This window comes from Oreochromis niloticus, unplaced genomic scaffold (genome assembly GCF_001858045.2).
Source record: "Oreochromis niloticus isolate F11D_XX unplaced genomic scaffold, O_niloticus_UMD_NMBU tig00002015_pilon, whole genome shotgun sequence".
Lineage (NCBI taxonomy): Eukaryota > Metazoa > Chordata > Actinopteri > Cichliformes > Cichlidae > Oreochromis > Oreochromis niloticus.
The window spans coordinates 374,174-400,659 of record NW_020327533.1 but is presented as its reverse complement, the minus strand read 5'-3'; the positions used below and the strand labels follow the sequence as shown (position 1 = coordinate 400,659).

Below are 26,486 nucleotides of genomic sequence, written 5' to 3'. Positions count from 1 at the left end.
GCCTGGTGGCTTGGATCTCCGACTACCTCACTGACAGACCACAGTACGTCAGGCTGAAGGACATCACGTCTGACACTGTGGTCAGCAGCACAGGAGCACCACAGGGAACTGTGCTGTCCCCTCTTCTCTTCACCCTGTACACCTCTGACTTCTGCTACAACTCTGAATTATGCCACATTCAGAAGTTTGCAGATAACACAGCCATCATCGGGTGTATCTGGGATGATCAGGAAGAGGAGTACAGAAGTCTGGTGAGGAACTTCGTCACATGGAGTCACACAAACCACCTGCAACTCAACACCTCAAAGACTAAGGAACTGGTTGTGGACTTCGGGAGGTCCAGAGAAGGTCCAGTGCCAGTTCAGATAGAGGGGGAGGAGGGGGAGGTGGTCAACAAGTACAAGTACCTCGGGCTGTGGGTGGACAATAAACTGGACTGGTCATGCAACACAGAGCACCTGTATAAAAAAGCCCAAAGCCGACTGTACTTCCTCAGGAGGCTGAGGTCTTTTAACATCTGCAGGAAGCTCCTGAGGATGTTTTACCAGTCGGTGGTTGCTGGAGTACTGTTCTATGCTGTGGTGTGCTGGGGGAGCAGCACAGCAAAGAAGGACTCATCCAGGCTGGAGAAACTGATCAGGAAGGCGGGCTCTGTGGTCGGCATGAAGCTGGACACTCTGGTGTCAGTGGCAGAGAAAAGGACACTAAAAAAGCTGCTGGACATTATGGACAATGCTGGGCATCCTCTGCAGACGGCCATAAACAAACAGAAGAGTCTGTTCAGTGACAGGTTGCTTCTCCCAAAGACAAGAACCAACAGACTTAAAAACTCCTTTGTCCCACACGCCATCAAACTGTTTAACTCCTCTCTGGAGGGGAGAGGGAGGGGAGACAGGAGGACAAAGGAGGGGGGAACAACGAAGCTGTAGTGCCTCTTCACTTCACTGTGCAATACCTTCTGTGCAATACTTTTGTTAAATAGTCAACGGTGCAATAGACTTTAATACTTGAAATGTGCAATTCACTTGTATTTTTATTTTTTATTCTTATTTATTCTATTTATCCCCTTCGTATTTTTTTATCTATATATGTCTCTGTATTTATATGTGTATATATAATATTCTCCTCACGCTCTGTAACTTCTGTCGGTGTTGTGCTTTTTTGGAAACTGAATTTCCCAGAGGAACCCACCCGAGCGATTAATAAAGTTCTATCTTATCTTATCTTATCTTATTTGATCTTACACTGAAAGAGTTCATCCATCGACACTTTTTAATCCTGCAACATTTCACCGTGTTAGTTTGTCATAAATTGGACTATTTTAGGTTAAATGATTTCAGTTCATCTTTCCAATAAAGCTGGCAGCTCTGAAACAACTGTTCTCTCTGAGGGTGTTTTGCATGTAAATAAAAGTGAAATAATTAAATGTAAGTTCTGTGAACAGAGCGGTCCAGTGGAGCTACTCAGGGCTCTGTGCTTTCACCACTTTGTTTTCTATGCTAATGAGTGTCAGAGCACGTCAGCATTAGTCCTTTAACACTAGAAGTCCCAGAGAGTAGCCATTTGGCTTTTCTACCTTTAACATGGTCACAGCCACTGATGAATGTGTTCAAATGTGGGTTTTTTAATCCAGGTTTACATCACACTTAAACAGTCTCCATGAAACGGGCCTCTGCCCTCATTCATCCTTCATCCTGGAGATCACTCATCGAAACCAACTAACATAAAGAATATGATGTTTTCAAAGCTAACACGTACAAATGATGGATACGATTACATTTATTGTTATGGATGCGATTAAATTTAGGAGCGATGATTTGTGAAATCCTACATGTTTGTTCTAACATGCTTTCATAATGGTATGAGCTGAAAATAAATAACATAAAGTTAATCGTTTATCTGCTACAAAACATTTTCACCGGTTCAGTTTTTGGTGTCGGGTTTTTTTTCCACATACGGTGGTTGTTGTCATTTGTAGAAATGTTTAGCTTATTTTAGAGTTTAGACATGCAGGAATGTTTAGTTTGTTTTAGAGTTTAGAAATGTGTTAAGATAGAATGTAGAATTATGGTAGAGACACTGACACTGCCCTGGATATAAATAAAGGCCTAACTGTGTCATGAACTTAGGAGTAGATTTTAGGAGACCCTCCCCAGTTGAACTGTGAAAGTAAGACAAAGAGGAGTTAATGCTGAGTGGAAATTCCCCAGAGGATACCTGTGTGGGGGTCTCAACATTTAACTTGATAACTGTGCTCTGGAGGGGAGATGGTATTTATGGCCCCAAGGAAGAGACACACACCCACAGTGTTTTAACTGTTACACCTACATGCACACTCACTCACGTGCACACACATACCAGGTATCCGCACACAGTCATTCACGTGCACTCACATAGGCACATGGGTATGCACACACACAGTCATTCACATGCTCGTGCACATAGACACAGACACAGAGTTTGCAGCATACCATGGGGGGATTTATGATAGGGCTGCTGCTATAAAGCTGGCTGTGACTAACAAAGGGGTGAAGATTTTGCAGAGGGACACCGGCCTCGTCTTCCCGTCTAGAAGTGCATGCTTAAATGAAGATGAATAAAGATGAATAAAGTTTTTGTAAAAATGACTACTGGGTCCGGTGCATTTCTGGAGGCCCGAGGAATAAAAAAGAACCGGGGTAAAACTGATTTCCCAACACATGGAAACAGTGTTTAAAGTGAAACAGGAGGAGAACGGAGGGATGAAACATTGACTTTGTCTTTATCTGTAAGACAATCGGGCCTTGGATGGACGTCGGGCACAGGAGTTCTTAACAGCAGCTCATTGTTCATTCTGATGTTGTTTTTTAAATTATATTTTATATAATATATTGGCCTTTTTCAGCTTTATTTGAAGGGCCACGGGTCAGACTCGAACCTGGGCCTGCCGCTCTCAGCCTCACTCTGAGGAAGCCTACAGTCTCTCACAGTGGAAACTACACCGGGGGACCCGATCCTTGGGGTGGACCAATTTTTGTTATAGCGTGTTTTGTGGTTTAAAAGCCACAGAGATCCGGTGCTTCGAAAAAATGCATTTCAGCTGTGCTGATGCTCCTGACATGTATAAGATTGGGGAAACCTGCATTCAGCTGAAACTGAAAAACACTATGTCCAGATAAACAGAATCAACTTTTGAAAGAAATTTCACATTTGATGAAGGAAGATCAAGTTTTATCAAGGCTAACAAGGAAATAGGTCAAAGGTCAAAATAAGGTAAGGTGATAAAATATAATAGATATATATATAATCAATAAATAAGGTAAAAATATAAGATAAAAGGGTTTTTTTGGTTATAAGGAATAAATAGGTCAAAGGTCAGATTAAACAGGTTAAACAGAAAGGATCGGCAAAAATTAAACAAGGACAAAGAAATAATACATTAAACAAGGAAAGAAATTAAAAGTCTGAGTTAATGAGAAATTAAACGTTTAAATCAGGTTAAGAGTAAAATTTTAAGCCTTTGCTAGTTGAACCAGATAAAATAATCAGAATAAACGATTGGAGGAAAAACAAAGATGTTGTGATCAAAGCTCTTTTAAAATAGTTTGTACAGCATAAAGAAAAACACGTTTCAGTAAATTGTTACCAAAACCACATTGCTGCCAAAACCACAGCAGCCACTGGTAGTGACCTCAAATCATTGTTACTGAAGAAGGAGGAATTCCACCTTAAACAGTAAAGTGTTCTTTAGTACGACATTGATAGAGTTCAGACTGAAAGGGATTGCACAATCGTGTGTGTGTGTGTGTGTGTGTGTGTGTGTGTGTGTGTGTAATGTTGTTGCTGGATCGTTGCCTCAGGGGGAAAGTTGTGTGTGTGTTGAACATGCAGACTAACAGAGACTGCAGCTGTCAGCAGCCACACACACTTTATATTCTTCAAATCAAATCACAGTGAAACATGTTCACTGACAGCTCAGCTTCAGCATCTTCTTCATGCTGTGACTGCAGCCGTTCAACTCTGTTTCTCTTTAACCCAAATCATCACAACATGGAAATATAATCATCAAAATGATGTGACTGGAAGGATGCAGCAGTCTGTGCTCCACCTTTCTCCTCCACACCTGCAGGTGGAGAACATGGATGCATGAATCTCTACAGAGTTCTTTGAATATTATCCGTCTTATCAGTTTTCAGTGAACAAAAATCCTCACAGAGCCAACATAAGCAGTTTGTATCCAACATAACTCAGCTGGACTCTGATGCTCCGTATAACAGCCACACATGAGTCTGGATTCACTCAAAGCATTGAACAAACTTTATTGTAAATGAAGCTTTTGGACATTTATTCTCTGATATTTGCTCTTCAGCTCGAGTCTCCATCAGTGGGAACATTTCCTGATTCAACTTTTCTTCTGTTCAAATCAAACTCCATGAGAATCAAAGTGTGAATCAGAGTCCTGATAATCAGATTCTATAGAAACATGGAGACTGTAGAGGATTTACACTCAATATGTTCAATGTGTTCATTTGTTCCCTTCAAGAAAAATCAATCATTCATCAAATAAAATCAGTCGTTGATCGACTCAGTTTGATTGACAGGACAGATGATCAGAGGTGCAGAGTTTTTACCACCCTGATTCATATAGGGACAGAAGTATGGGTGGAGTTTGTGAGTGAAGGAGCAGCCAGTAAAGGAGTACATCAGAGCTGCAGCACCTACATCATAAAAGGAGACCAGACCCTCCTCATAATCCACAAACACCCCCACCTTCTCAGGACCAGGATGAAGACAGAGGGGGAGTGAGGGGGGAAGCAGCAGCTTTGTACTTATTTCCATTTCTCAGCACTACAGTCCAGAAACCATTCTGAGGACTTGTTCTGATTTCTCCCTTCCTGTTGATCGACTCTGTGGCCACTCCTAAATCCCACTCAGTCTTTCCTTTAACCTGAACCTCAAAGTAAAATCTGCCTGAAGAGAAACTCTGCTCTCCTAAAACACAAACACACGGAGAAAATCTCTCTGGGTTGTCTGGAAGTTTCTTCCTCACATCACTATCATAAACTTGTTTTCCATCATCAGACAGGATGAGAGCAGGATAAGCTGTATCAGGATCCAGAGTCACATCCACCTCATACTGCTGCACCCTCTGCAGCTCAGCCTCAAACAGCTTCTTCTTCATGGGTTTCCAGACTGTCTCCTCCAGCTGAGCCACAGCTCTCACCACAGTCCCCTCATATGATGATGGATGAACTCTGACCTCTGTCCAGTCCTTGGTGGGTGGAGCAGCTTTCAGGGAGGAGAAGCTTTGGAGGAGGTGGAGGTGGTCTTCAGAGCATGAGAGCTGCTCCACCTCAGAGCTTCTCTCCATCAGCTCAGAGATTTCCTGTTCCAGATCTTTGATGAGACCTTCAGCCTGTTTCTCTGTAGCTTCCTGTTTGTCTTCGATCTCCTTCATGAGCTCCTTCAGGCGTCTCTCAACAGACTCCATCAGAGCCATGAAGACCTTGAACACCTTCTGCTTTCTGTCTGTCTGCAGCATCTTTACTCATCTTCACCGACTCTTTGACCTCCTGAATCTTCAGTTGTCCCTTCTGGATCATCTGCTGAATCTCAGCCTCTGTCTTCTCCAGCTCTGCCTTCTTTCCTTCATATTCTTCTCTCAGAGGAACAAACTCGTGGTTCTTGTGGTCTAAAACAGGGCAGAGCATGCAGACACATGTGTGGTCTGTCTTACAGAATAGCTCCAGAAGTTTATCGTGCTTCGTGCACATCCTGCCTTCCAGGTTCTCCACAGCATCAATCAGCTGATGTCTTTTCAGACCTTTCACTGTCAGATGAGGCTCCAGGTGAGTCTGACAGTAGGAGGTCTGACACACCAGGCAGGACTTCAGGGCCTTCAGTCTGATTCCAGTGCAGACGTCACAGGGAACTTCTCCTGGTTTGGCAGCTTGTTGATCTGAGCTGCTGCTGCTGGCTTTCTGCTGAGCTTCACGTCTGAACTGAGCAACCACCTCAGAGATGAAGGTGTTGACCCTCAGCTGAGGTCTGGTGTAGAAAGTCTCTTTACACATGGGACACTGACAGCTCTGATTCAGGTCCCAGTGCTGACTGATGCAGGTTTTGCAGAAGTTGTGTCCACATGATGTAGTGACTGGATCAGTGAACACATCCAGACAGATGGGGCACAGAAACTGATCTTCAGATCGCAGATTGCTGGCAGCAGACATGTCTGCACTCTGAGGGAGAAAGAAAAGAAACACATTTGATTCAAAATTCACTTTAAATTTCATTTTTAAAAAGAGAGAAACAAGCGTCAGTAGTCTGAGGAGCTTGGAAAGAAAAGCGTCTGGACTTCTTTGAGTTTCTTGAAGACGTTTCATCAGAGAAGCTTCTTCAGTTCTCAGAGTAACTGGTGGAGACCCAGCAACACACTCAGACACAAACTGGTTCATCCCAAACACAAACTTAACATCGTAGTGTCTGCTGTACAGTGCAGCGTCCAGATGAACAGAATAACTTTGGGGATGAAGATAAATACAGTCGTTAAAAAGATGTGAAATTGTTTCTCTGTTTTACAGAAGGTCCAAGATTCATCCAGATCATTTGTATACTTGAATAAATCAGTTTGTTGGATATATTCCATCAATTACTGTGAAGTAAACTTCGACCTTGTTGGTGACTAAATCCTTCTTATTGTAAGTCCAGATCAACGAGCCATTAATATTAAACAGTGACTGTTCCAATAGAAGTGACAGTGAGGAGGACAATGAATCATAAACCTCAGAAATGTGTTATTAATTGTTGATCCAGTATATTAATGGCATTTATGAGAACATGTTTATTCAGTGGTGTCTGTATATTTGGTCCATTTGTGCGTCATTAAAAACTGTTTTCTCTCACAGATACTGGAACATCACAGCTCCTCACAAACTCAGGATATGGAAGAAGATGAACTTTTCCAGTCACTCGCTGGGATACATCATTCAGATTATTCTGGATCCTCAGAAAACATTGATTTATTTTGATATTTCATATATTTGTTTGTCCAGATCAAAGATTTATGTTAGTAGAGAAGAAGCCACCATGATAAAGTGTGTGAAAATGAGATCAGTGAATTTTGTTGATCAAAATCACATTTAAGGAGGAATTCTGTCCTCCAGTTTGTTTAAATAAGCTTTGGGATTAAACACCATCATCTATGTTTGTGTCTGATGACATGTTTGATCCAGTTCAGCTTGAATATCACAGCTGATGTGTGAACTCTGACATATTTAAAGCCTCGATTATCAGAATGATTTAAACACATCTGTTTAAATAATGAGATTTATGTTTCCACACAAAGTTATAAAGTGCAGCATCGACTGTTTTCTGAATGATTCAGGAACATCTGTGACTCTTACAGGATACACTAAGTCAGATAATCTCTCTTTGTAAAATGTCTGAATGACTTTTTGAAGTACTGACCAAAATCTGCTGGTTTACAGTATCAAAGGCTTTATATCAATAAAGAATAAACAGGTGTTTTCACGTGTGTAATCCTTATGATCAATCAGATCCAGAATCAGTCTAATAGGAACAGGAAGTGATGAATAACCAGGAAGTGTGGAGTCAGTCTGAAGTCCAGAGCACAGCCTGAGTCCACAGTCCTGAGCAGAGCCACAGTGAGACTGAAGCAGCAGCTCGATGTTCCTACAGTGGATCTGTGGTTACATGAGCAGATTTCTATGGATCCAGTGTGACTGTGATGAGTCAGCATGAAGTGAACAGAGTGAAGATTTGTGTAGAAACAGGAAGTGTGATCAGCTGCACTCACCACTGTTGCTGAGAGAAACCTGATGGACTCCAGTGAATCTTTTAGAGACAAACAGGACTCGACTGCAGCTCTGCTGCTGCTCTCTCACACTTTCACTTCTGCAAAATGATGTTGAACTAGTTGTTTTTCAGGTGTTGCTCCGCCTCTTCCTGCCTCTCCCTTTACAGGAATCAGCCGGTCTGTACTCAGTGACTGTGTGCAGCGGGTGGGAGGAGTGAGGAGTGGTGTGTGGGTAAAGTTCACACAGCTTCAGGTGGACCCTGAAGGAGGTCTCAGACACAGGTGTTAAAAGTACACACAGTCTGTACTGAAGTAGAAGTACTACTGTTAAAATACTCCAAGTACTAATTCAACTTCTTTACTCAAGTAAAAGTAAAAAAGTACTGGCTGTGAAATGTAAGAGAGTAAAAAGAGCTGATTGAAGAACATTTCTAACACATATGTTTATACAAAGCTAACTGAACCATGTGCTACATCAATGTAATAATAAAATAATGTTATTGATTTTATTTCAGTCTAAATTTGAATTCTAATAAATATTCCCAGCTTGAATCAGACAAGTTGAACATGAGCAGAGAAAAAGAGGAAAATCCAAATATTCCTGTGTTCAGTTTTCTCCATTGTACAGACTGACTGTGCCTCTAAACAGGAACATGAGCAGGAAGAGGCTGAAGTGGATTCAGCAGGTGGAGGATGCCCAACATCAGCTGGAAAGATTTACTGTGACATTTGTTTGCTGTTTTTTTTCACCTCGTGCATGAGAACATCACCAAATAAACTCGAGACAGTTTTTAATATTTTATTGTTCAAAAGCAAAAAGACTGATGGACTGTGTTTAAGGTAACCTCACAAATGTTGCAGTGTAGCAATAATCATCATATTCAGTGTTTATTTGCTGGTTTGTTGGTAGCAGCTCCTTAAAGTCTGTCACACATCTGTTTGACCGTCTCCAGTTAATCTGAGCATCAGGCGGCTCAGCTGATCTCTGGTGTGTAGCTGCTGTGCTGCGGTCCCATTCCTCAGTGAAAGTAACAGCAGAACAAAAACTCTGTCGAGCCACATGTTTGAAAAGAAAGCTTTTAAACAGACGAACACACTCAGTAAAGGACAAAGAAATAAGTAAGAAAAAGTTAGAGTAAAGAGTAAAAACAGGAGCAACTGAAACATGCTGCATGCTAGCTGACGCATGAGCACTAGAACTGTTAAACTTAATTGTTATGATTTTAGCACCGAGTTACATGAAATACTGCATCAAAAAGAACACGGCGATCACAGACATGTTTATGCCAACAAACAAACATTAACCCAGAAAAGCCTTTAAAACAACCTGCTGTGGTTTGGAGTAGAGACTCCTGAATTTACCAGGTGCACCTAAAGGCAGCACAATTTAAACCGTAAATAATGATGTAGGCGCGCAAATCCTTTTCAAGCGTCACACCATCAAATGAGCCGGCTTACGTTTGTTGTGCTTCTACACTAAGTTTTACACCAGCGTTTCTTCATTGCTGATTTTTGTTCCACAAACCAAAAGAAAAAAGAATCAACCTTTAATATATTTTCATGTATGTTTCAAGCACTATGACATATCACACACACACATGCTGAGTGTGTCACTGATAAAGCTGTGACACAGCAGCTCACTCAGTCCAGTCCAGGTAACAGACTCACCTGTTAGCAGCAGCTCTGCCCTCAGAGAGCTCAGCTGCTTATTTTAGTCAGCAGGAAAAATGAATATTATGGCCTACAGCCATCTGTCAGGGCCGTTCAAGGACACAAAGTCACACACAGGTTTAAACTGTTAGACTTATGAATATCCACAAAGTTCGATGCACATTTATCTTTAACAGGAGCAAACGGCCTGATCAGATAATATAATAACTCATAAAAGCTCATTTATGTAAATCTCTGCTTGAACCAGTGAAACAGTCACACACTGATCAAACACCATCACTACTTCAGTAATGACAGAGGGCGTAGGCGTGCTCGTGGGACAGTCCTCCTTCCTCCAGCTGTGGAAACCAGATGTGGAAGCAGACTCCCTGAGGTCTGCAGTCCAACACCAGTGTGAGCAGAGAGGACTCAGCTGCTGGGCGGAGCTTATCTTCCTGTTCTCTTTAAATCCAGCATTAAACTCTTCTTATGTTCACTCTTCAGTCTGATCATGTCTAACAAACATCACTGTTCACCTCCTCCTCCCTCTGTGACTCATTCATGTCCACTTTACTCCTTAGTAAGTCTCCACAGCTCCAAACCAGCTCTGCACTCAGAGTCCACGTTTATCTAACGGGTCCTTCCTGCTCAGATTGGAGCAGGAAGGACCCGTGGGTCAGAGGGGGTGTGTCATGATGTTTGTCTGATCTTCTCTGAAGCTCTGATGCTTCCTGACAGTCAGCAGCTTTGACCTTTGACTCAAATGAAGCATTTTCACTCCATCAGAACAGCAGAAACACGCTCGGGGTCATCATCATTATAAACTTCTAATGTTAGACAAACAGCTGCAGAACATCTGGCTGAGGTTAGTTAGCTGTTAGCTGTTAGCAGAGGAAGGCCAAAGCAAAGCTGCACCTTCATCTTCCTCAGGGCTGAATACACAAGAGATACTGTATATACACACAGGCTGCTCTTCATCACCAGCTCCTCCTCCTCCTTAGACTGTTTCTTCAGCAGTCAGACGTTCCTGTTCTTGGTTCATGTTCCTGAGGACACAGAGGACAGTCAGACACTCACATGGGTCCGTGGGTTTGATGCTGGAGTCTATCCCAGCTGTGCCAGCTGATCAATATCCTACAAACAGATTGATCGGTTCTCTGATCTGTGATCGATCAGCTGGGACTAGGATGAGGATCAGAGCCAAGAATTAAACCAGGTTCATACATTCATACCTGCACGGGCAGGTGAGCTCCTGTGATCATGTGACCCTACACATCCTCACTCACTGAGCTCATTTAAAGTGGACCAGCTGCAGTTACCATGGTGACCTCACAGGTAAACACAGACACCACTGTGACCCTGAAAACATACCTCTTTTCCACTTTAATCTCAGATTTTGGTGCCCTCCTCCTCCTGAGACGTGCCAGCATGTCTGCCATGGCTCCCTTTAAGGTTGCTGCAGAGGAGAAAACAGGAGCGAGTCTCACAGCTCATCAACTTATTTCTACATCACACACACAAACCAGGTGACCATGTGCAAGACTCTTTCCTCTCAGCTGTGGTTTAGTTTGAATTTGAATGGTGGAAATACTAAAATCACTAGTGGAACATGAGTGACCGTCCAAGCCTGCATGAACCCAGCAGAGCTGAACACTGACTCTGGTCAGGTCTCCATATTCAGGCTGTTAGATTTATAAAACCGTACAACTCAATCTTAATGAGCAAGATTGAGTGAATCTGATTTCTGTGATTGAATATGTGGATGGAAATCTGGGTTCACAGCCTCTTATTTGTGCCCCTGCACGGTATGTACCACCAGCAGATAGAGGAGGTGGCTGACATCCAGAAATCCTTCCAGTGGCTGGACAAAGCTGGACTGAAAGACAGCACAGAGGCACTAATCATGGCAGCACAAGAACAAGCTCTGAGCACAAGATCCATAGAGGCTGGGGTCTATCACACAGGGCAAGACCCTTTATATTGTACAGTAGATCGTACAATAATAGATACAGAGAAAAACCCAACAATCATATGACCCCCTATGAGCAAGCTCTTTGGCGACAGTGGGAAGGAAAAACTCCCTTTTTACAGGAAGAAACCTCCAGCAGAACCAGGCTCAGGGAGGGGCCTTTCCTTTCCAGTCACCTTTCTCACTCACTATGTGTTAATAGACCTCTCTGCATTGAATCATATCTGTTATTAATCTCTGTCTCTCTTCCACAGCATGTCTTTATCCTGTTTTCCTTCTTTCACCCCAACCGGTCGCAGCAGATGGCCCCGCCCCTCCCTGAGCCTGGTTCTGCCGGAGGTTTCTTCCTGTAAAAAGGGAGTTTTTCCTTCCCATAGTATGATCTTCTGTACAATATGAAGCACCTTAAGCCGCCTGCTGTTGTGATTTCGTGCTATATAAATAAAATTTAATTGAACTGAACAGAAGAGTGCAGTCCTAGGAACAGCAAAGATACTGTGCAGGACCCTCAAGCTCTGAGGCCTCTGGTGGACAATGTCAGGTTTTTGTTTCACTCTCGGTTTATTAATGATTGCGTGTTTATTGAAGATGATTCTGGGTTATGTAGGTGCCTGAGATATTTCAGAGTTTCTCTGGTAAAGGAGCAGGAGAAGGATGGATGCTCATCATATCTCTTTATACATGACATGAGCCGTGTCCAAATTCATGGGCTGCATCCTCCTGAGGACCTGGCCTTCGCGGTCTACGTGGGCCGGGTCCTCAGATGGTCGGGTAGGCCGGAAGTAAACAGCTGTGAAATGGGACGGTCTAGCCTTCTGATTAGCGTCACCGCTGTCTCGGTGGAGTTTAATAAACTCGGGCTTCTGGTCCTTGCTATCTAAAATATAACAGGACACTGACGTAAATTCTCGACCATCTCACACTTCTGTTTAATCAGTTTTCTGTTTGACGTTTATTCAGCTGTGTGAAAACCAAGGAGGAACCCACCCGGGGGATTAATAAAGTTTTATTTTATCTAATCTAATAACTTTAATCTCAGCCAAACCGATTTAGCCATGAACAAATAAAATAAATAATAATAATAATAATAAAATAAAACACTGAAAAAGGCGAAAACAATAAAATTTTTAGGTTGTCTAAGTGACTTATGTATTACGTTTAACCTGAGTAGCGAAATGATCTGAAAATGATGTGCCGGGAGTTGTGCCGTTCTTGGCTCTAGTAACCCTCAAGCTCTCGGCGAGCTATTGAGCTTGTGAGTAACAGACGTCTCCGAAAATGTCGGAACACTTTTGCAAATATGTGATATCTTGATAAACCGAGCAGATATTTGAAGTTTACACAGCTACATTCTCGCCTGAAAATATGTTAAAAGTTTTTTTTGTGACCCAGAAAGAATAATAAGAGTAATTTTAAAATTTAGTAGCTGCCGCCATTGTTGGAAACTGGAATTGACTGAGCCGCGCTATGAATTCTGGGATATGGTGGGCCACGAAGGACACACCCGACCCATCCTTCAAATTCGGGGAAAAAGAGGACGCATTTGTCGGCTGCATTCGGAGGAGTCTACGAATTTGGACAGCCTTCATCACGTCGCTGTGACGTAATCGGTCTACAAATGCGTCCTCAGGAGGATGCAGCCCATGAATTTGAACACCCCCATGATTTATTAGTCTGATTGCATTGTTTAGCAAATACTCACTGAGACCTGTGACTTGTTCACTCACCTCTGACACTGAGAGTCACTACTCTCTGTAGCAGCATGTGTCCATCCTTGTTGTAGACGGTGCAGGTGTAGACCCCACTGTCAGTGAGGTGGAGGTCTTTCAGGGTCAGACTGAGGTCTCCAGTTCTCAGTGGATCTTCATCCATCTCTGCACGACCTCTATAACCCTGGTGCTGTTTGTCTGGCTGGCTTTGGCTTTTCTGAAACACGCAGACTTTGGTGTGTTTGGAGTCTGAGCGTGTCCACTCCACTGTGACGCCCTGACGAAGGTCAGCTGTGGTTTGAAAGGGCAGCAGCACAGACCTCTCCCCTTGTGTCACCTCCAACACGCCCACTTCATTATCTGAAAAGAGACCAGAGCAGAACATGTCAAGTACAGACAGACAGACATCAGTGAGGTTGATCCTCCATCATGTCCTCTGCTGTGTAACCAGCAGCTCTTCATCCTGTTTTCAGTGTTTCTCTGACTTGGAGCTGAACTGCTTTTGTGTTTATGTGTGAGGCTGCACAGCTTTCTGTTGCTTTCTTTACTCTTACACATTTATTCTCAAACAGCTGGAAACAGCTGGACTCACAGCTGAACAATGTCCTGAACACTGTGATATTTCTTCATCTGAACAGTTTTAAATGGATGGAAAAGTGTAACATGTCAGCAGAGTGTGACTTTTTTAATTCACTTTGTTTCTGTGATATCAGGTTATCACAGATCCATCAGCAGATCTTTGATTACACTGATTCATGTTCGATTCACATAAACAGCTGCTACACTCACCTCTGACACTGAGAGTCACCACTTTCTGTAGCAGGATGTCTCTGTATGTGTTGTTGACGGTGCAGGTGTAGACTCCACTGTCAGTGAGGTGGGGGTCTCTAAGGGTCAGACTGAAGTCTCCAGTTGTTAGTGGATATCCATCCATCTCTGCACGATCTCTGCGAGGCTGGTGCTGTGTGCCAAAATTTATAGCTATGCACTTGTAGACTTTCATACTGTTGTGTCTCCACTCCACTGTGGTGCCCTGAGGAAGGTCACGTGGTATTTTGAAGGGCAGCATTACAAACTTTAGCCCTTGTGTAACCACCATCTGCATCCCAACATCTAAAAGCAGAATATCAGAGTACAGACAGACAGACATCAGTGAGGTTGATCCTCCATCATGTCCTCTGCTGTGTAACAAGCAGCTCTTCATTCCTGTTTCTCTGACTTGGAGTTGAACTTCGTGTGTGTTGATGTGTGAGGCTGCACAAACAGCTGTGCAGCTTTTATCTACACACAGCTGGAAACAGCTGGAAACACAGGTTTTTTTCCACACCAACAACCTAGATAAGTATGAGTAAAGGTAAATAATAAATCTTGAATGTTACTGAGCAGCACACAAGACCAACAATGCAGGATAAGCTTTGAGGCAGCAGCCCAGGAAGATAGAGGGCATTTATCAATATGCGTACTTGTGCGTACTTGCGTTCTCGTGTACTCGTGATACGTCATCAGTCGGAGACCAAGTACTGTTCCAATTCGAAGTACGCATCAAGCCAAGAACGCGAAAAAGTCCCGGATGTGTTCTCGATCCGCCCGTTTTATCGAGCATGCATCGGTGTGGACTTGGTACAGCTATATATCCCAGAATGCATTTCGTCCAAAACTCAACAGCGGACTCCCGGCACATCATTTTCAACGCCCCCCCCCCGCTTGCGGTCTTCTCACTACTCAGGTTAAAGAAACCCCAGCAGCTGTCTATAGTATTGAGTGTCCACTAGAATAGAAATAAAAGCGTTCTAACATCTCACCTGCTTGTTTTTATTAAGGTATGTACACGTATGTACATGTACACTATTTTTATTAATAGAGGTTTCACTACTGAGGTTAAAAATGATATATAAGTCACGTAGATCACTTCTAAATGTTAATGTTTGGTTTATTTCAGTGTTTTATTTGTTCCTGAGTAAACCGGTTTGGCTGTGATTAAAGTTAAGCTTCATAACATGTTACTCACAGTTAAATTAGGAGGGGACGGCAGTAAAAACTCCGGACCTGTGACATCATCACGTACGCAGGTGTTCCAATTGTACATATCGCGAGTCCGTGCTTGCATTCTCGGCGGGTACGTACTCCCGTGCGTTCTCGGCGAGTACGTACTCGCGTACTTGGGCATTGATAAACGGCCAGAGTGTGTCTGTGAACACCTGTGTGTGTGAACACATTTGTATTCAAAGGTTTCTCCATGTAACTACCTGATAGTGGGTGTCAGGAGCCATGACAGGGGGTCACCCAGCAGCCATGGAAGCCACAGGAAGCACAGGGGACTGTAGTGATGAGCCCGCGGGCTCTGTTCCCCTGTTTCTTATCAAGTGCAACAGTGATATCATTTACCACTTCTGAACGTCTGTGGATTATTTAGGTTCTCAGTGGTCACAGACAAGTAATATCCGGATTTAGCTTGAACGCGGACATTGCAGACTCGGCTATCCAGCTAACCGGATTAGCATGCTACCGAGCCGACAGAGAAGCCTCCTTATCTGGTAAGAGCCTAGGCGGTGGTTTGTGTGTCAACGTCAACAAACTGTGGTGCACAAACTTGGCTGAAGTGAGTCGCCACTGCTCACCACAGGAGGGATTTTTAATAGTAAAGGTTACCCGTTCTAGTCAAGATGGCGCCTGTGTTTGGCTGTGTCGCTGCCTTCGTCCGTGTGTTTGTTTATTTTATATGCTATGCAAGTGTTTTTGTTACAGTTCTTTCTGGTGTCACCCCCCTTCAGATTTATGATCGTCATGCGTTACTAGCGATCAAATCTGCAATGAATAACTTTCAGAGTCAACGAAACGAGGCTGTTTTCCAGAGGTGTGGACTCGAGTCACATGACTTGGACTCGAGTCAGACTCGAGTCATTAATTTTATGACTTTAGACTTGACTTGAAAAAAGGTTGTAAGACTTGTGACTTGACTTGGACTTTTACACCAGTGACTTGGGACTTGAATTGGACTTGAACCTGTTTACTTGAAAAGACTTGATATTTTACCCAAATCTAAAATTTAACATACATATTATATAAAAAGTGCGGACCATTAATTCACTTTATTCATTCATTCATTCTTACCACACTCCGTATGTATGTGAGCGTGGGCTGTAGCACAGCCAATCAAATTAACCAGATTTGAAAAAAACAAGAACAAAAACGCTCGAGCCAAAAATGCTTCCAAGAGTAATTTCTTTCGGGTACATAAACTACGAAGTAGTCAACAAAAAACGAAATGCAATATTGAAAACATGCAAGAAGAGAATCACAGACGGAGATGGAACAACTTCCAACTTTGTCCGACATTTGAAGTTGCATAAAGAACGGTAGATGGTGCTTTTTTTTTTTTTTTTTTTTTTTTGTTGCTATGATGAGACAGCTGACTTAGCTAACTTCATCTTATTAGCAAATGTTCTTCGGGCTACGTTGATGATACTGTTTGGCTTTAACAGGTATGATATGTTTGTCATGCTATTTTAAATCCGGTCCTGCAAGCGCATCCAAGAATAACATGCAACTTGTTAGCTCAGAATTGTCGGTGAATGGTGAGCAGGGTCCGTTTCAGAAAGTGGGTTCTGTAGCTGTACTCAGTCTCTCTCCGTCTCCTCCCCATCATTAACCCCGTAGATTTAACCCAGTTTAGACTGACATATTTATTTTACCATCACATCACAATTCAAAATCACTGTGTTTAATTTGCAATTAGTGTATGGTCGTGTTTAACTTTTGCATGTCTGAGCCAGGGAAATTTTTTTTTTTGGTTAGAAAATCTGGCCCACCTTAGTGTGTAATTGAGTAGTCCTGCTATACATGGCCTTTTTCTTCTGTCATTTATGTCAATACATCAAATAAAATACTTTGATCTTATATTATTAGCTGTTGTTTATTTGCAAAGGTTATTCTCAACAGGGATGCTAGACAAAAACGGCGTTTTCTACAGACAGCCTAGCATACGCTCTCCACTTGCGAGTGAAAAAAGAAAAAGAAAAAACACCCCTTCCCTATTGGTGTTAGAGTTTACCATGTCAGCCAATCAAAAAAATGATAAGGCAACATGTGACATTTGGTTGTTTAGGGAGAAGGGGAAGTTTTTAGGAGTGACACCCGCGACGGAAAGCGGGCGAGCGAAAGAAAGAGAGAGAGAGTTTTCATATGTGAGACATTAGTGACGTTTAGCGTGTTTGGAGGCTATAGTTAGTTTGTTGTGTAGTTATTGTTTTGTATTGTGTGTCAGTTAGACTGCTGAATTTCATATTTGATCTAAAAAAGCTGTCAAAGGCAGATTCCAGTGTAAACGCTGTCTCCACATAGAAAACTGGACTGTTGCACCTCCTGTTGTCAGACCTGCAGGGTTTAGGCCTGTGGTGTTCTCCTCTGTCTTATACTGAACACAAACTACATTTTTTGGACTGGCACAAATAATTTGTGTGCCTTCTTATTTGATGCAGCACACCTGTAAATAGATTTAAATGGTTATATAAAAAACGCCTGAGGCCTTGGCTGCATTTTTAGGTAAATAGTACCATATAACTTTGTTGTTTGCAAAACTTGTGCATAATTTTTAGAAATGTACAATTTCTATTTGCATTTCAAGTTATGAAAATGATTCGTTAAACATGTAAAAAAATATAACTTTTTTCTACTCGGATTCTGAATTTTTTGTCTGAATTTAGATCAACTGTGCTAATATAGTATACCAAAATGAAAAAAATAACTCAAATTTCAGATATTTGAGGTTGTGCTGTAAATAATGATACCAAACAAGGCAAGAAAAACATATTTTAAAAGTGAAATATAGAAGTAAAATCAAAAGTAGTCAAGAACGGCCAATTATACCCGGGACCCCAGAGGGTTAAAAAAAAGACTTGAAAGGACTTGAAATTCAAAGTTTCGGACTTGGGACTTGACTTGAAAGTTGTCTGTCTTGACTTGCGACTTGACTCTGACTTGCTTGACTTTACTTGAGGCTTGACTTTACTTGAGACTTGACTTGTGACTTGAGGATAAAGACTTGGGACTTACTTGAGACTTGCAAAACAATGACTTGGTCCCACCTCTGCTGTTTTCCTACCGCCGTTAGAGCGCGACGCAGCACCCGGTCTACCTCCACTCTTGCCGGTTAGCTCACTTTTGCTTCAGAGGCCTCGTCGGAGAAAGCGGGGGAAGCGAGCCGGCCTTCACGTCCTGCTCCGTCGTCTCCGGAAAGAGATGGACCTTCGGGGGCTCTATTCCTGGGTTGCTACCGGTGAGATTCGGCTGAAACTTGTCGGAACCGGATCAATCCCCACAACCCACTATGTGTACCACCCAGGCTGTCAACTGAAAGCATGGAAACCCAAGCCTCATCGCGGCAGGAACCCTGTTTTGCTGCGCGGTTTAGCGCATAGCGCGGACTCTTTCCTTGGAAACTGTACCCCTGTCCTGGTGAGTCGCAGCCTTAAATGGATGTTAATTAATGCCCGCTCAATCGCCAACAAGTCTTATATTTTAAATGACTTGTTCTGCTCTGAGAAGCTTGACTTCATGTTTATCTCTGAGACGTGGCAACGTGAGAATGAAGTCTCACATCTTTTAGAGCTTTGTCCCGCTGACTGCTCATTTCTCTGTGCACCTCGGATATCTGGACGAGGAGGTGGAACAGCTGTAATTTTTAAAAAGACTTTTTTAAGCCAGATGATTTCTTCAAGCTGCTACAACTCTTTTGAGATGCTTATGATAAAAATTGGAAGAGAACAGCCCATATACGGCATTTTAATTTATCATCCACCTGGGTCTGCTGCATCTTTTTTGTCAGACCTACAAGACCTTTTAACTTCCACCATTAAAATGGGCAAGGTTATCATTGTTGGCAATTTCAACATTCATGTGGATGACTCAACAAACAGTACCACTAAGGAGTTCCTGAGCATTATGGACTCTTTCAACTTTGTTCAGCATGTAGCAGGGCCTACTCATAGGGCTGGGCACACTTTGGACTTGGTCTTCACCTGTGGTGTTTCCCTTGACCACATGAACTTAAATGAAGTTGTTTTTAGCGACCATAAGTCAGTCTCTTTTACTGTATCTGTTAATTCAGAGTCCCATCCTCAAGGTTCTATTAGGCGCAGGCGCTTTATTGACGACTCTACAATTTCTGAGTTTTCCTCTCTTTATAACTTTAAAAGTTCTTCTAATGAGGTTGAGCTTTTAACTAATTCTTTTAATGAACACTGTCTTGCCATTTTAAATCAGGTTGCTCCTTTCAAAAGCAGTTATTGCTCTCTTAATTCCCGCACACCGTGGTTAAATAATCAGACTCGTGGTCTTCGACGCTCCTATCGAAAAGCAGAGCGTCTGTGGAAGTCCACTGGTCTGACTGTCCATCGTGAGCACTTTAAAGAACTACTTTACCTATATAATGAGTCAGTCAAAGAGGCCAGATCCTCTTACTTCAATAATCTTATAAATCGTCATAAAAGTAATTCAAGAATTCTATTTGATACCATCAACAGTATTGTTTCTCCTCCAACCCAGCATGCTCTGCTGCTTTCTGATGAAAATTGTAATACTTTTCTTAATTACTTTGTAAACAAGGTGATGGACTTGAAATCCAAAATTTCCTCAAGTGCCTCCCCTTATGATGACACCCCTTGCTGTCTTGGATCATTTACCTCCTTTTCTCCAATCACACTAAATGACTTAATTACAGTTTTAGGTAAAATGAAATCCTCTTCATGCTCTGTGGATATATTACCTCACTCTGTCCTGTCTGGGTCTATCACCAGCATTGGTCCCACTTTACTATCCATCATCAACAGTTCACTGAGGCAAGGCTGTGTTCCATCTTATTTTAAACATGCTGTGGTAACTCCTCTGTTAAAAAAACAGAATCTTGATCCTAGCTCTGCTAGTAATTACCGACCTATTTCAAAATTGCCATTTTTTTTTTTTTTTTTTTTTTTTTTTTTATTAAACCTGTCCCGTTTGGTTCTTTTGCCATCAGAATTATTGTCTAAAGGCGAAGAAAGATGCCCAACGGATTTACTTTACCAAATGGACCATCCCAGCCTTGCCGTAATGGTCCATTTGATTCACCTTTTATTGTTTATTTTATTTTGACTTGCTGAATACGGGACAGACTTGACTGGTGGAAAGAAAGGGGAGAAAGAAAGAGGGAAAGAAAAACAGCTGAGAAGAGGGACGGGGGAGAAGGGCAAAAACCAAAAACCAACAGAATAAGCAGACAAAAAATACATATATCGATCACCTGGATCACCTGTTGAGAAAGAAAAAAAGAAAGCAAGCAGAAGAAAACGAGAGTAATAAACAACATCACAATGATATATGGGAATATGACAGTAAATACTAAATATTAAACATTATTGTGCAGCACGTAGGATCGACAGCGCACAGTGTGCTTTGAGGTAGGAGCCAAAAAGGGTGTAGTTTGTGTGTGTGATCACCCGTGTGTACACCTGTGAGCATGAACGCGCTTGTTTTTAAAAGGTTCCTTCATGTAATGATCTGCTAGAGGGTGTGGGGGGCCACTGCCCCATCCTCCAGGGCATGAAGCAGGTATGGAGGAGATCAAAACTCCAGACATCCAGAGGCCCCCAGAACACAAGAGACCAAGGAAGACCAACAGAGGGGCAGCCGCGCCACTATCCCAGAAAGAGCTGAGGAGAGTCCCAGATGAGGGGTCACTCAGCAGCCGCGGAGCAGAAGCCGGGGGGGTTGCAGTGACGTGCCCGTGAGCTCCGCCGGCAGCCAGCTGTGCCTGAGTGACCGAGCCCCGGGCTGAGAGGCCGAGGGCACCCCATCCCCGAAGTGGCCCGAGCGAGCCCCAGGCTCCAGGCCCCGATAAGCAGCCGCCAAGGAGTGAGCCGGTGGGTACCTGGGCGCCCACCCCCGGACACAAAGAACCACCAACGCACCGATGTCTGAGGGCGTCCGCCACCGGCAGGGGAAGTGGTGGGGGGAGATGGGCCTCCAAACCTTGGAGTGCCTGAGATGTCCCCAGAGAGGTGGCGTCTGATACCCAACCTGACATAAAGACACAGACAAACAGGCACACACAGATACAAACATCTATTCCCACCCTCATGCTCTCATATACAATTACTCAACACTCACCCAACGTGGAGACGGACATAAAGAGACGCTGTACACACAATCACACTCCCCAAGCGTACTCTAAGCCCCGGGTCTAGGTACCCTTGCCCCTGGAGGGGGAAACTGCGCCCAGACCCAGGTGATGTTACCCTTTTCCCTGCGGTGGGGAGAAGCAGACTGCCCCGACTCCGCAGCAGCAGGGAGGCCCCACATTCCAGACCCCAATCGGACGGCCAACTCCTCCTCCTAGCCCCCCCGCTCCAGCAGGCCGCAGAGAACGGGGGTGTAGGAAGACTCCAAACCTCCCTCCACCCGCTCTTATGTAGTGTTGATGTATGTGTGTTCTAAGGTGCATTTAAAACCCAGGAGGGCATGGAGCTACCTGCCAGAGCAGCAGGTAAGCGTATAGCCCCTCCTGCTAGCCCTCAATGTCTACGTGTATTTAAAATTGAGAGGTGGGCAACGACGCCAGGGGTGAGGTGTACACCCTGATGGTAATTTGGAATCCGTGTAGCGTGCCCACCCCCAAGATCCTATATGTATGTGTAATGAGAGTGTGAGTAATGTGAATGTCTAAGTTGTGGGATAAAATTGAGGCAGAGGCAGCCAGAAGGGGACAGAGGGGGGGGATGTCTCCTCTGCACCCTGGTGACACACCCCTACCCCAAGGCCCTGCATGTGTGGGTGATTGTGGTGGAGCGGGAAGAGGGAGGCAGCTGGAGATGGGGAGGGAAGGAAGGGAGGGGCAAGTGACCCTCCCTGGGGCCAGCTCCCCGCTGACCCCAGTAGGCACCCCCATACTCTGCAACCCGCCAGGGAAAGGGGGGCCCAGGCCCATCCGGACCGGGGCCCAGTGCAGCAACGCCGCCCAGCCCCACAGAGCCCGGGACAGTCCACCCGACCCCACCACAGAGAAAACTGCACCCACCCCATCATCCACTCATCTTCCAGACTACACAAGACAATAGACGCCCAGGCTGAGATCTTCCTCCACCTCTCCTGTATCTCCCCCTCCTGCAGAGAGAGTTCCTGAAGAGAGGAAATCTCCTGCAGGATTTGACAACCTCCCCCACCAGTTGAAGAGCCCCCCAGGTGGTTCGATGCACAGGCGGCACCCTGCGCCAGGACTGGGCCCCCATACACCCACCCGCCCACAACCCCGGCAACACACCAACCAGGACCCAAGCCCCTGAGGCTTGGCCAGGGCCCCAGCCCAGAGACGGAGCGCCCCCAGAACCTCACGCCCATCCCGGACCCACCCAGGGGCAGCCAGGCTACCAGGTCAGTAACCCACGTCCGTCAGCACAGACCCTCCCCTAGCCCTGCTGCACGCAGCCACGAGGAAACCGTCACCTAAGAGCCAACAGAGCCCCTAATTGGCCATGACCGTTATCCCGGGTTGAGCCCCCCAAGGAAGATGCTCCCGGGGAACCCCCTGATGCCCTAAGCCCGTCCCTACCCCCACACCAATCACAACAGTGAAGGTGGGACCAAACTAAGACCCCCCCACCCCCACTAGGTGATGGAGCTGATCAAAGGAGCCCAGAGCAATTGATCTGATGTGGTGGCAGAGGCTGTATCAAGACTAATGTAATCTAATAGATAATTTCTATATTGGTTAGAATTAAGATTATTTTTATTTTTCCAGTTCATGAGGACTGTTTTCTTGGCTATGCATAGGGCAGTGAAAACCATATGGGCTATATTCTTTTCCGGAGTGACATTATCTAAGCTGCCCAACAAACATACTAAAGGGGAAGTTGGAATGTTACATTTCAGACACTTTGATAAGTCTTCACATATCTCACGCCAAAACTTCTGAACTGGTGGACAGAACCAAAGAGCGTGGATATAATTGTCCGGTGAATTGGTTTGGCAGTGTGAGCAGTTGTTGGTAGACGTAAAGCCCATCTTGAACATCCGATGGCCTGTATAGTGCACTCTATGTAGTATTTTGTATTGAATTAATTGAAGACTGGGATTTCTAATTAGATGAAAGGTTTTTAAGCAAATCTGAGACCAGAAGTTTTGGTCAAAGTTAACTGATAAATCCGCTTCCCATTTTGCAATAGGAAGTGATATTGATTCATCTGTTTTAGAAAGCATTCTGTATATTTTGGATAGTAATTTGGGGGTTTTAAGAGTAAGAAATTGAACCACACTTGGTGGCGTTTGTAGTTCAACTTGACCCGGTTTAAATCTCTTTTTTATTATGGATTTAATTTGTTGATATTCTAAAAATCTTTTCTTGTTGATCCCATATTGTGTAACTAGTCTGTCAAATGAAACTAGTCTGTCAAATGAATTGCCATTTTTAAGTAAATTACTTGAAAAAATTGTTGAAAATCAGTTCAGGTCTCTATTATGTAAACTACACATCCTTGACCCTTTTCAGTCTGGCTTTCAAAAGCAGCACTCTACAGAGACCGCTCTCCTAAGAGTCTATAATGATCTATTAATGACATCTGATGCAGGGAATTGTTCTGTGATCATCTTGCTTGATCTTAGTGCAGCCTTTGACACCATCGATCACAAAATCCTACTTAACAGGCTCAAGGTTTTGGCTGGTATATCTGGCTCTGCCCTAGACTGGTTTTCTTCCTATTTATCAGACAGGACCTTTTCTGTTAGGACTGATAGGTTCACCTCTGACATTGCTGCCCTGACCTGTGGTGTCCCACAGGGTTCAGTTTTAGGTCCATTACTATTTTCTTTTTATATGCTTCCTTTAGCTGGTATCATTCAATCTTTTAGCGACCTGTCTTATCATTTTTATGCTGATGACATTCAGCTCCATATGTCCTTTAAGCCTCATCAGCTGGATAGGCTGTCCACCCTAGTCCAGTGCTTAACCCAGGTTTCTGATTGGCTTTCAAGCAACTACCTTGTTCTAAATACTAACAAAACCGAGACCATGATCATAGCTCCTCCTGAGCTACATTCTAAAATCAGTCAGGTTCTTGCCTCCTTCTGTCCATCTGTCAAGTCAAATATTCGAAATCTTGGAGTAATATTTGACTCTTCTCTGGGCCTCGACTCTCATGTAAAATCTTTGTCTCGTTCCTGTTTCTATCATTTAAGAAACATATCTAAACTGCGACATATGGTCTCTTCAGCTGAACTGCAAAAACTAATTCATGCATTTGTGTCATCACGCCTAGATTATTGTAACTCCCTGTTTACCAGCTTGGATAAATCATCTCTCTCTCGCCTTCAGGCAATACAAAACGCAGCAGCCAGACTATTAACTCGTTCTACCAAACGTGTTCACATCACTCCCATCTTATATTCTTTACATTGGCTCCCAATAGAGTTTAGAATTCGCTTTAAAATTCTTGTTTTAACATACAGAGCACTAAATGGCCCCAGATTATTTATCCAAGCTTCTTATAAAATACACTGCTGCTCGTCATCTTCGCTCACAGACTCAAAGTCTCTTAGTTGTTCCCCGTACACGACTGAAGACAAAAGGGGACAGAGCCTTTCAGTCTGTTGCACCAAGGCTGTGGAACAGTTTACCACTACAGTTACGTCTGCTTGACTCTGTGGATTGTTTTAAAAAACAGTTAAAAACCTTTCTGTTTAAACAAGCCTTTTGTTGATTTACATATTTTATATTTTTTACATTATTTACATTTGATCTTTTATATTGTGTACATTGTCTATCGATTTTATTGTTTATCTTAATATTTATGTACAGCGCTTTGTGATTGTCTATCTGCGAAAAGCGCTTAATAAATAAAGTTTACTTACTTACTTACTTACTTCTACCGAGAGTTTTCCTCGATACTTGTTATAGCAGCGTATCTCCGTACAAAAGCTAATGCTAACATAGCACTAGGAGAGCTATCTCAGGCTATCAACAAGCTCCAGACTGCGCATCCGGAAGCTTTCCTTGTCATAGCTGGCAACATTAACCATGTAAACCTCAAGACAGTCCTCACCAAATTCCACCAACATGTAAACTTTTTCAACAAGAGGGAAGAACTGCCTGAAGTTTCCTCGGTTCCAAAGCCAGACCCTCCTTTGATGGTCTGACAGAAGTGTGTGCATTGGAGCCCATCATCAAGGAGTGTGTTTTCTCTCCTCCAGGCCCCTCTGCTTATATAGCAAGTAAGGATATGCCAGAGGAGGCAAGACATTAAATAATGTATGAAAAGACTGTGTGTGAACTGGCAAGTGATCATGTTTTGCTTGCTGTTCCTATGTTCAAAAAACTGAAAATGCTGATCATGAACCCACCTTAAAACTCAAAAATGACAATATGGATTCAGGTCATGGTCACCCAAACTGTGAAACTTCTCAACTAGAATTCTGTTTACCTCAGAATATCAAGCAGGGTGTTTTTGAAATGTTTAGCACTGTCACCTCCAGTCAGGAGATTGAGGCTGAGCTCAGGGGATCCGATTCTACTGTTAGTGAATAAATGTTATCTCCTCTCAGAGTTACGCTGACATATTTCTGAGTCTGTGAACTCATTACTAGACAAGGTTTTGAGTTGGGATGATAATGTTACCACCAACACACAGCCTCAAATGTCACCTGTCTCAGCTAGAGATTCTAGCACTGTGTTATCTGTACCGTTTCTTCGCACAACCCAGTTAACACTCCTAAGTTACAGTTCACTTCAAGTGTGGTTTCAAGCAAATATGGCAATCCTACACACAACTGTCATGCTATTAAGTTGCCATCAACTAGATGCTTACCTGGATATTTAATGTTTGCCCTGGAACCCAGCCATGAAGGTCTAAGTCATGTTTTTGTGGGCAATGCTGTAGATCTTGTTTGTTGTTTGGCTGAACCAGCCTCTCTGGACTTTAAAGAACTATCACTGAATGGGAATGTCGAGCCTATGTTCAATTCTTCTGGGTTTGAGGAGACTGAACTCACTGCTTTAGAGCCAGTTAAGACTATTTGCATCACTTCTGGATCAAACTAGCTGGCTCCCCTGTCACCCATTTCCAGGTGCCCAGAGACTGTTTGTTTTTGGACGTTTTGCTGTGGGGTTACAGGTCGGGTGGTGTGGCAGTTACTTGTGCCAGCTGGGGGCTCAGGCGAGCTCGCCCAGCATCCTGCTCCAGTGGCCAGCCTTGTCTGGTCCAGCCTTGTCTCCTGCGGCTGCCATGCCACCGCCACGCAGTGCGCCCTGCACACCTGCGTGGCGGTGGTGTGGCAGTTACTTGTGCCAGCTGGGGGCTCAGGCGAGCTCGCCCAGCATCCTGCTCCAGTGGCCAGCCTTGTC

General features: G+C 43.7%; 1 protein-coding gene, 1 long non-coding RNA gene and 1 pseudogene across 3 annotated transcripts; all 3 read right to left on the bottom strand.

Annotated features, from left to right (window-relative positions):
* Positions 1–1,230: 1,230 nt before the first annotated feature.
* LOC112844898 (uncharacterized) lies at positions 1,231–1,704 on the bottom strand. The gene is made up of 2 exons (XR_003217654.1): positions 1,577–1,704; positions 1,231–1,531 (listed from the first exon to the last, which is right to left on the bottom strand). It is a non-coding gene; the product is annotated as an uncharacterized LOC112844898 (long non-coding RNA).
* Positions 1,705–4,273: 2,569 nt separating this feature from the next.
* LOC109194577 (E3 ubiquitin-protein ligase TRIM21-like) lies at positions 4,274–7,929 on the bottom strand (annotated as a pseudogene).
* A 1,654-nt stretch (positions 7,930–9,583) lies between these two features.
* LOC100698722 (junctional adhesion molecule-like) lies at positions 9,584–26,046 on the bottom strand. 2 transcript variants are annotated; one of them, XM_019354502.2, is made up of 5 exons: positions 25,951–26,046; positions 13,913–14,236; positions 13,142–13,483; positions 10,817–10,901; positions 9,584–10,491 (listed from the first exon to the last, which is right to left on the bottom strand). In XM_019354502.2, the coding sequence occupies exons 2-5, from the start codon at positions 14,226–14,228 to the stop codon at positions 10,443–10,445; spliced, it is 792 nt and encodes a 263-aa protein (XP_019210047.1). In that variant the 5' UTR covers positions 14,229–14,236; positions 25,951–26,046; the 3' UTR covers positions 9,584–10,442. The 2 variants fall into 2 exon arrangements, with proteins under 2 accessions (XP_019210047.1, XP_025760287.1); XM_025904502.1 differs by lacking the exon at positions 25,951–26,046 and adding an exon at positions 25,189–25,680.
* Between the last annotated feature and the right edge of the window lie 440 nt (positions 26,047–26,486).